This window comes from Coffea arabica, chromosome 9e (genome assembly GCF_036785885.1).
Source record: "Coffea arabica cultivar ET-39 chromosome 9e, Coffea Arabica ET-39 HiFi, whole genome shotgun sequence".
In the NCBI taxonomy this organism is placed as follows: domain Eukaryota; kingdom Viridiplantae; phylum Streptophyta; class Magnoliopsida; order Gentianales; family Rubiaceae; genus Coffea; species Coffea arabica.
Genome location: NC_092327.1, coordinates 35,608,044 through 35,618,306, shown reverse-complemented (window position 1 = coordinate 35,618,306; position 10,263 = coordinate 35,608,044). Strand labels below are relative to the sequence as shown.

General features: G+C 36.1%; 2 protein-coding genes across 3 annotated transcripts; both read right to left on the bottom strand.

The window, feature by feature from the left end:
* Positions 1-278: 278 nt before the first annotated feature.
* On the bottom strand, positions 279-7,388 carry LOC113709700 (protein SUPPRESSOR OF FRI 4-like). Of its 2 annotated transcripts, none has more exons than XM_027232544.2 (7): positions 6,983-7,388; positions 4,832-4,932; positions 4,142-4,265; positions 2,679-3,103; positions 1,561-1,715; positions 1,406-1,459; positions 279-667 (listed from the first exon to the last, which is right to left on the bottom strand). In XM_027232544.2, exons 1-7 carry the CDS (start codon positions 7,177-7,179, stop codon positions 596-598), a joined length of 1,128 nt encoding a protein of 375 aa, XP_027088345.1. In that variant the 5' UTR covers positions 7,180-7,388; the 3' UTR covers positions 279-595. The 2 variants fall into 2 exon arrangements, with proteins under 2 accessions (XP_027088345.1, XP_027088346.1); XM_027232545.2 differs by having other exon boundaries at positions 4,216-4,265.
* Positions 7,389-9,357: 1,969 nt separating this feature from the next.
* LOC113709408 (agamous-like MADS-box protein AGL28) lies at positions 9,358-10,130 on the bottom strand. The gene has a single exon (XM_027232164.2). The coding sequence runs from the start codon at positions 10,062-10,064 to the stop codon at positions 9,519-9,521; it is 546 nt and encodes a 181-aa protein (XP_027087965.1). The 5' UTR covers positions 10,065-10,130; the 3' UTR covers positions 9,358-9,518.
* Between the last annotated feature and the right edge of the window lie 133 nt (positions 10,131-10,263).

Genomic DNA, 10,263 nt, shown 5'->3' with positions numbered 1-10,263 from the left:
ATAACCCTTTCGCTCGCATGACCTGATTAAGATGCATCAGAGGCCTTCATTGTGGATACAGAGTTCGGAAGGATCGTTTTATCATTCATGCAATGCAAGGCCTGGTGCATGATAGTAGTATTCTTCTGACTCTATACCCGCATTGAAGGCTTGATGCATTTCAATCAGAAGAAGATGAGGGCCACAAGCTACCCGATAGTCGACATACAGTTCTGAATCCCATACGCAACCCCAAATGAAATGGTCAAAATAGTACAATTTGAAAAAGAAAGCATAACTGATCTACGAATTCCCCAAATAACATTAAATCGCATCTGCTTCAAATCATATTGAGATCCTCAATTTACAAAACAACGCCGACCCCTTACAAAACCTTCCAACTCAGTTACAAGAATCTTTTGAAACTTTTCAACTAAAGGTTAAAAGAATCATCCTACCTCACTTCACTTCTAAGCATACAACACGAAAAGAAAGAGTTTTAGACCGAGCAGGAAGTAATCACTTGAGGTGCTCGAGCAAGTCTTAATTTAAGACTCGATTAACTCTTGAGCTGCAACCAGAAAGGTCTCCAACTTCTAACACTAGGCCACCAAACCTAAAATGCCATACGACCAGCAAGCCTGCTTTCTGATATCCTTCTATCAATTGCAGCATCAATTGAGCTCATCTGGAACACATTATCCGGAAAAAGAAAATCAGTACAGAAACATCATCAAAACAGATTACATGCTGAACCACTCATATAAATTTAGCTAGCTTCGGTGCAATGAATACCGAACTTTACAAAAGAAGCTGACCTGGGCCAAGTTTGAATTCACTGTTCGGCCACTTAAGTATTTTGTATCATTGACATGAATGGGCAAAACTCTGTAGGGTGGAGGTAATCTTTCCACCCAAACCCCACACTTCATGATCAAGCATAGGGAGAGTAATAAAATAAACAAATTAAAATTTCTAAAGAACAAATACATACACGCTGTTCTTAATGTTGTACACTGCTATGCCGAAGATTCCTCAAGTAGATCACAGCATGCTTGTCAGAATGGTAGTTATTAATTATCAGCAAAGATATTGAAAATACCTACTTGAATCTTTGATGACCACAAAATTGGTAGGACTGCTTGCCAAGCTCAGAATTACCCAAAAAAGGGTAAATACAGCCCATGAATCAATGGGATTGAAAAGTAAATACACACTCGACAGAATTGCTCCAATATGCAGCAATTTTCTCATTTTTAAGGGGGATAAAGATGGGCAGGAAGTACAAAAAAATACCTTTAGAAAACAATGTGTTAACAACTGAATCTGAACAACCACTAAATACCCATCAGGATATGGGAGCAACTCATGTCCACATCTGTATGAAAGAATCTTAGTAAGGACGTACAGGGTAGTTATGACTTACCTGGCTAGTCTCGTCATGCACCTGATATTTCAGCAAGGACATCCTTCTTTCCTCCTACACAAATTTATAAGTCAATGAGTTTACACCAACAAAGCAACAACAGAAGAGAGAATTGTGTATTCTACAACTACAGCAGCACAGCAAAGCCTGCTAACCATGGACATAGCTTCATCATCCCAAACTAAGTAGACCTCATTTCCTGCTGGCTGACTAGCTGGAGCTTTGTTTGCAATTACCGGTGGTGGTCCAATGGAAGGGCCACCAGTATTTGGACCAGAAGCATATGAATGTGAATTCACAGGCATTGCAGCTGCAATTCAAAGGAAAAACAATAAATCAAACACCAAATTAAAACAGCCTAAAGCATCACAAAGACCAGAAAAAGACAAAAAAATCTGTCATCAAAATAGCCTAAAGCATACATGCATGACCCCCCCCCCCCCCCTTCCTCTCCTAAAAAAAAAAAAAAAAAGCTGAAAATTATAGCATCAATACATCCAAATCAAAAATCTGTTATCAAGACAATCTATGATTTATTTTCTAATTACAGCTGGGCATGGATGCTGCAGATAATGTGAAAGAAAAGACAAACATCTTGATATAGAAATTCAACTAAACAAATGACCAAGGAAGCAAGACCCAATACGGAATAAAAACTCCAAAAACCTGTTCACAGATTTCGCATGAATTTCTATGGACAGAAGTGAGGGGCAACATGACCATCGCAGTATCGGAAGAGCCATTTGGCATAACCCACCACAATTCCAGGAAAAACTCTACATAGCCAAGTAACAAAAATACCATAATAACAAGAAAGATTATATATTTATTTTACAAAATTCGTTATCAGAAAGAACAAATAAACTACTACATGGAGATGTTGCACAACAATTCACCCACAGATGGTCCAAAAAATCAGGATAAAGCCTATAAACCAGCACAACTGGTACATTGTAGATTCCCTGAGTTGCAAGGATGGATGCCCAAAAATCTCCATAATACTCAAAATCCCAGAATCTAAAAGAACATATCATATTGCTAGCACATAGAAGGACCACAAACATTTCGTCAACAATTTTAGAAGAAGACCTAATAGTAGATTTTGACTAAGAATTTAATCCAGATAACCAAGCATGCAAGCCATAAACAGAAAGAGATTATCTCAAACCTGGAATCCCAGAGGTCGCAAAAGTATTTGTAGTAGATTTTGACTAAGAATTTAATCCAGATAAACACGAATGCGAGCAATAAACAGATAGAGATTATCTCAAACCTGGAATCCCAGGGGTCGCAAAAGTATTTGTAACAGAAGCATTATTGTTCAAGTATCCATCCACAGAATTTTTTGTTTCGGTCAAAGTGCTCAAAGGAAGACTTGTTGGTAGCATGGGTGCAGAAAATGCTGAATTTTGAGCAGGAACATTGCTACTTGGAACAACAGGGAATAATGGCTGAGATACAGGAATAGGTGGCGGAGCAGGAAGCCCTGGAGGCACAACGGGAACAGATGCTTGAAGCCCTGGTGGTGCAGTGGGCGGCAAGGGAGGCCTTAAATTCTGCACTGGAAACAAAGGTTGTGGTGGCAACCCCAATGGTGCTGATGGTGGAACTGACACAGCTGAATGTTGTGGATACCAAGGTTGAGGGCGTGGTGCAACTGGCCAACCAGCAGGAGGGATTGGTACTGCAGGATTGTAACTGCATTATACAGCAAAGTTAACACAAGTAAGAAATGGAATGCATAACGTGAAAAAATTTCAGAAATACAGAAAAATGATAGCCATAGAGCTAGAAACTAGAGGAAAATGAGTTTCAGAGGTAGGTTAAAGATCTAAATAACTTTTATTTAGCTCAAACGTTCATAGTAGTCAAATGGAGTTCTAAGTGAAGCTGAAACTTGGCTTGATTTTCCAATGATAATTGTCAAAATCTAAGGGAGTTCAAGCTAGGCTTGATAAAAAATTTTCAAATTTGATAGCACAAGCCCTGACGCCTAATATGGTTAGATAAAAGAGACGAATATTTCTACATTGGAGTTCAGGTTCAAAGCTAAGTCAGTGCTGACTATATTTATGTGGGTACATTTATGTACACATATCTACTATAAATCATGCCCTCCCTCCCTCTCTCTCTCTCTCTCCCACCCCCCCTTCCTCCCTCCCTCCCTCTACCCCTCCCCTTCCCCCTCTCTCCCTCCCTCCCTCCCTCTCTAGCAGGTATATCTATTGCACATTATCCTAGTATGTAAAAACACTAAGAAAAAGTTCTAGAAGTTTAACTGAACAAGCTGTGCTTTAAGATTGGCATAGCCTACAAAATGAGCTTATAGTTGAGCATAAATTTGATTCATCTAACTACAATGGGGCACAAAGTTAATTAAACAAGTTGAGGAGCGCTTGTCCACAAAAGAACAAGTAGGACAAATCGCATTTCCTCGAGCACAAAGCATAGTAGGTGTGCAATTGAATGTTGTGTAACAAATACAGTATTACAGCACTTGGTCAACATGAATGTCATTACAGAATAAGCAGGGCGAGTGTATCAGTCTGCCATTCTCTTTGGGCTGTTACTCCAAAATCTTACTGTGATGAGAAGACGGCAAATAATTTTGAATGGATACAGGTTTATGTAAGATATAGGAACATAAGACTAAATTCTAGCACAATAGTTAAAAGATTTATTTCAAAGACATATATTTCAACAGACACTCCAGTGAATGTTATAACAGAAACATACAGAGTTGGCATCACTCCAACACTAGACTGAGGAGGAAAACCCACGCCTAATGAGCCCTGAACCACACCACCAACCTGGGTTGGTAGAATTTCCACCTTGGGAGTTTTAGCTGGTGCCTCATCATCTGCAAGATGAACAGGAGTCAGAAACAGTAACCAAAAACATAATCTGCACAATGAGCAATAAAAGAAAATGCTACTTGATGAATGGCAGGCTTTTGCAAGACCAACATAACAATTTTGCTTCTCCTAACATCTTTCCATAGGGCCAAATAAACAGCATTTGCCCATAGTACATGACAAAAGATAAAAGGCTATTCTCTGCTTTGTAACATGAAAAATGCATATAAAGAAGGAATGTAAGGGAATCACTCATTAAACCACCACAAAAAACATTAGAGGAACTGAAGATTTATTGAGAATACGAAAAGTCAACAACAATTCCTTATGACAATGTAATGCCCTCAAGCATTTCTGTTTTCAAGTTTCAATGGGAACCAAGAAGAAGAAGAAGGTTTCTAATCTTCACTACATCTACAATTAACCATAACACACGTCTGCTACTAATCCATCCCTTACCAAAGTTAAAGTACATATGATTATTGTATTAACTTACACTCCCATGGCACTATAACCCTTTCATATTTGTAATCATCAATTCATTTTACAACTAATCATATACCAACAGTACCTTCTTCTCCATAATGAGCTGCCAGAATGTCAGGTGGAATTCCTTGCATTCCATATATTTCAATATCTGTGGATTCCCTACCAGGTTTTGCATTCGGAACCCTGCAAAATATTGTTGGCTGTAAGCAAAAATTCTTTCACCAATAAAAACAGAAAAAGGTTTTAGCACTTCAGTTCTAGATCTTTAACAGTGATGTTAGTACTCACTCTACAAGTGAGTGCAGAGCCAAAAATTGATATAATAAATGAGTGATAAACAAAGAGAGAACATGAATGAGCAAAGGAAATTCGCATTGGGCAATCAATATTACATGCTTGCCTCTCAATTCAAATTTCAACTAGACTAACTAATTCCTCATTTTTTGTCGGTTGAAAAGTGGAAAAATATATGCCAATACCCAGGCATGGAGTGCACCACCTAGTATCCCACTCTTGATTCGATAATCTACATCTGCTCAATTTCAGGAATTTTCTATTCTCTGACTTGCCTAAGGAAGAATAAACTCTACACATGATACGAAGCAGATTATAATGATTACCATACAGGCACAAGCTATCATCTTCTAACACTTCATCTCATTGCAGTTCCCATAATTTTCATCAGAAAGATGTGATCATAAAATTCAAGAAGCGAGTGAATCTATGATAAAGTGCTTGTTTCCCACTATATTTGCACTTGTATATTCCTATATTCTCATCATTTTCCACCCAGTGATGTTTTATCAATTTCATCTTCCTTTATAGTTCCTGTTCTGAGGGGTGATCATATAGTTCTTGTTCTGAGGCGGATATCATTGAACAAAACACAAGCTTGAGTAGCTATTTTTGAGAACCGAAGTAAGCTTGAATGAAAGGGGTGATCATATAGTTCTTGTTCTGAGGCAGATATCATTGAACAAAACACAAGCTTGAGTAGCTATTTTTGAGAACCTAAGTAATATTTTTCTCTCCCGTTAACAGAAAAGCTATTGACCACAACTGTCTCCACCTTTTCCAACCCTGTTCAATTGATAATAGTAACGTTACAAGTGATTGTAACTGTCAACCTGGTTTAATTGGATCTCAATGCAAGGCACAAAAGCTTCTGATCTTTCGCAACAACGGCCAATTACCTTCTTGTCTGTTCACTTTTCCAAAAATTACCAACCATCATCCTAATTACTAAGAACACGCACCTTCAAACACCTCAAAACAATTTTTCTGGCTTATCTCTCACTTCACCGGTTTAACACTATACTAGATCTTACATCCACTAAATACGGGCCTTAAGCATGATATTTCCAGCTAGGCTTATATTGCAAGCTTCACTAAACTAAAAATGATCGCTAATTCAGTAAACCTCGGTTCAAAAACTGGGTTTGAACGTGTAACTTCTAAAAAGAACTAATTCTGAATTAAATGGTGAGTGCAGCAAGTGACATAACAAAGAACCAATATACACATATGACCACCAATTTCAACCTAATGAGCCAGATTAGTGTATGAGGTCATTACATTAATAAACTTGCAACAGATTGTAGACATTCAACCAGTCACCTCTTAAGCTTAAACTATCTAGTTTACCAACAAAAAAAATTTATCTACTACTTTGCTTCATTAACCTGTCAAGCAGAATAAGGGCCAATGCAATTCCAAATACTTCAACACCACAAGAATATCCACTAAAGATAATTAAACATAGCAACTAATTTAAACTTCCTGATATAATTCTCACACATTCCACAAATGTAATGCTTCCATGCACAAGATTGCTCATACTAGCATTAGAGTCCCACTCCACATATTTAAAACTTTTTTTTTCATGGCCTTTGGCATGCTCAAACTTACTAATCCTTTTCCAATTAATCACATTTAGACAATTGAAAAAATTAGCCCAAAAAGGGAAAAAAAGCATCTTCAAATTCATACCTAGCCCCATCAGCTACTAACAACAACCAGCATTCGAACCCCTTAACAACCAAGATATCAAAATCACAAACATGAAAAAAAAAATCATTACAAAACTGCAACAAAATTGGCTAAAAGCATCTAATTTAACCACTTCTGAAAGCTGCACCAAGTAAAAAGCGATAAACTTCTGCCCAAAGATATCACAACTATCAAATTTCAACTTCGGTGTTTTGTGATCGATAAAGAGAATAGTAATGCATACTTGCTGACGTTTTCTTTATGGACCTGGAGGACGTGGATTTGCATACCGCCGGCGGTGGAGAGCTTCTTATGGCAGACATGGCACTTGAAATGCTTGGCCTTCTGATGCTGCACCAAAATCTTCTCGTCCTCGAACTCTCTATCGCAATAATAGCACCACACCTTCGATGTCTGAGCTCTCTTCTTCTTCTTCCCCATTCAACTGTCAATTCAAATTCGATTCAATCGATGGATTGGACAAATTAAACGCCACTGAATTGAAGTCTTAAGGTTTCTAGGCGAGAGAGAGAGAGAGAGAGAGGAGAACAGGAAGGAGGGGTTAGGGTTCCTGAGTTTCTGAAGGATGCCGCGGGGGAAGGACAAGTGGGCTGGCCGGCTGGATATAGACTATTTTTGCCCTTTTTGTTTTTGCTTTTGTGTTTTGTTGTATGATTATTTAACTATATAGAAAAAAAAAAACTATTTCTATCCAACAAAATAAAAATACAATTAATAAAATTGGATTCAACCAAAAATCTATTAAATATAAAAAGGACAATAACTCTATTATTCTAAAATTAAAATACAAGAAATTGTACTTAATTGCAATATAGTTACACTCGATAATTAACGAAAAAAGTGAAAATTACGTACATTCATCAATCCGCTGAATGATTTAAAATGTTGATAATAATGGAAAAAGCAATAAATGCTTAAAATTGAACTAATTAATTGATATTTACAAAGATTTTTTTTTTTTTTTTTTTGGATATGTGAAGCCATTTACATGCATTACAACATTGATGGTAGCAAATTTGTGAAGTTGATAACTAACATATGTGATCAAATGTTAAAAAAAATATTCAATTAATCTTGGGATGAATGATAAATATAATTAAGATATTTAACTTCAAACTAAATAAGATAGACACAAGTAATGGTTCCTTTTGGCAAAATTGGATCTTGAAAAACAAATCATGTACATTCCAAAGGAAAAATAAGGTTTAATCAAGTATATTCTCTTTCTGTTAGAATTTTATGTTGTCATTTATTTAAAAAAGAATTAGTGAAAATTTTATTTCTATTTCACAAAAAAATAATTGGAGCTTTTTTTGTATGAACAGAATTTTAAACAAACATTGCTATGATTGAATGGAAGGAAAATTACGTGAGAAAGTAAGGTGGTATTTGGATTGCAATTTTCTATTACAAATTTTTTACTTTCTTTTCATAAATATATATTTTAATCACTATTTTTATCTCGTATATACATCACACTTTCCCATCACCTATCCAAAACAAGACGAAAAGTAAAAGTCACTGTTATGTAGATTTGGTTGGCAAGAAAAAGTTTGATCTCTACTTGCATTTGGCGTAAGAAACTTGGTACAAATATTTGACTTGACTGGTCAAAAACTATCCCTAACTAGTAACTACAAGAAGTCTGCAAACCAAATAAATTACTTGCTATATATTGAAGTTGATATTTGAAAAATAATAATAATAAATAAATAAATTACTTGCAGATAAAACTCTTGTGAAAATTAATCGGAGAATTTGTCCAATTTGCTAATAGTTATTCTTTTCTTTTTAGCAACTTATTACTTTCTTCCACACAAAGAAAAAATTGGTTTGTTTGGATAGTTTCATTATCTCAAATAATATTTCGCTTGCATCATAAATACATTTTTCAACCCACCTTTTTATATTTTCAATCACCTTTTTGTCTCACATACATCATACCACAAAAAGTGCTACAGTAATTATTCTAAATAATAGCCTGTCTTTTCATTAAGAAAGAAAGAAACTAGGAATCTTTTTACTGAAATTAAGGATAAGCCTTTGAATCTGTCTTCCTCGTCCAATCAAACTTCTTGTCACCGCTATCCAGATTCCTAGAAGCCCAGATCACTAACGGATCCATCCCTTCAAAGTCTTCATCAAAAGCCCTTTTTTTCTCTGATACGGTTTACTTCCTCTTGAGTTGTGTTTTTCGTTCTGAATTCTTCAAGTTTATGAAAAAGAATTCTACCATGAAATTATATTGATGAAAAGAGGAACACTTGATATCACACCAGTCCAAAAATATGAATTAAGTTTTGGATTAGGATTTGTTGCTGTCCCTTTTTCTCTTAATGCTTGGAAAGTTTCAATTATACGTTGCAGGTAAAAAATCTGAAGGTGGTTCTTTTTTTTTTGGCTACACAAGTTTTGATTTTTAATTTTTTTTTGTGCTGTTATTAATGGCTTGCTGTAAGAGGTTAAATGTGAATATCTTTGATGCTAGTGTCTTTAAGTCTTTTAAAATATGATGCAGCCAAGCTGGTAACAAGAAAAATGCAGCTGAGTCAGAAACTGCATTCAGATATATTTTCGGTAAAAAGTGCATAAGCTACATCAACAATAATAGTAATAGCAATAATAATAACACTAATGATGGGGTGAACAGAAGGGAAAGAAATGCGGCTATGTTTATTTTGATCCAACAGAAGGGAAAGAAATGTGGCTATGCTTATTTTGATCCCACCACAAATGTATCCAGAAGATTAGACTAAGAATCAAATCTTGCTGGGGGGAACATTTGATGAAGAAGCCTCTTCTGTCAACTTCTTGGCATGTTCCTCCAATTGGAGAAGCAGATTGTCTATCTTTGCCTCCAGATTTGTTACCATTTCCATGTCCATTTGATCAATTGGCACCCCAGGCCAACCAACAATGCCATCCTGGGCAAAAAGTTCATCCAACTTCTTGGCTCGTTCTTCTTCAATCTCTTGTTGAACTTCAAGCTCATGAAGTTGTTGCTCGAGCTGTTCAACTCTAGCTCGAGCAAGGGCCTCAGCAAGTTGATCTGCATCGTCCCTAGGCATGTCTCTCCCCAGAAATCGATTGAAAACTTTGTCTGCATTTGGATGGAAGAAAGAGTGTGGCTCACCAGTTGGAGAAAAAATTATGACTCCAATGTCAACTTTGCATGTTGTGCAAAGTTCACTTGCTTCCATGAAAAGCTCATCTCTTAGTTTGTAAAAAGTAGCATACAGATCATCCTCCTTTTCTATCTTTTTCATCTCAATTTTTTCCCGACCTTTCATCTGCTTATCTCCCATGAGTTTTCAACAAGTGAACTCAGGAATGAGTCTCTCAGTTCTGTATGCAAATTTATAGTTGAAAGCCAAGGGATTGCTTAATTATTATCTTTTATAATTAGTTTTAAAGTAAATGAAAAGATTTAATGGACGTTTTATCCATATTTGTATACGTTTTGTCCATATTTGTATCCGACTCTTTTATAATTAGTTTTAAAGT

Excerpts from the sequence above, each read along its gene's own strand:
- LOC113709408 (XM_027232164.2), bottom strand. The coding sequence starts at position 10,064 with ATGGGAGATAAGCAGATGAAAGGTCGGGAAAAAATTGAGATGAAAAAG.
- LOC113709700 (XM_027232544.2), bottom strand. The coding sequence starts at position 7,179 with ATGGGGAAGAAGAAGAAGAGAGCTCAGACATCGAAGGTGTGGTGCTAT. Across the intron at positions 3,104-4,141 it reads GTTGGAGTGATGCCAACTCT|TTACAATCCTGCAGTACCAA; the intron begins GTATGTTTCTGT and ends TGTATAATGCAG. Across the intron at positions 1,716-2,678 it reads TGCGACCCCTGGGATTCCAG|CTGCAATGCCTGTGAATTCA; the intron begins GTTTGAGATAAT and ends TTTGAATTGCAG.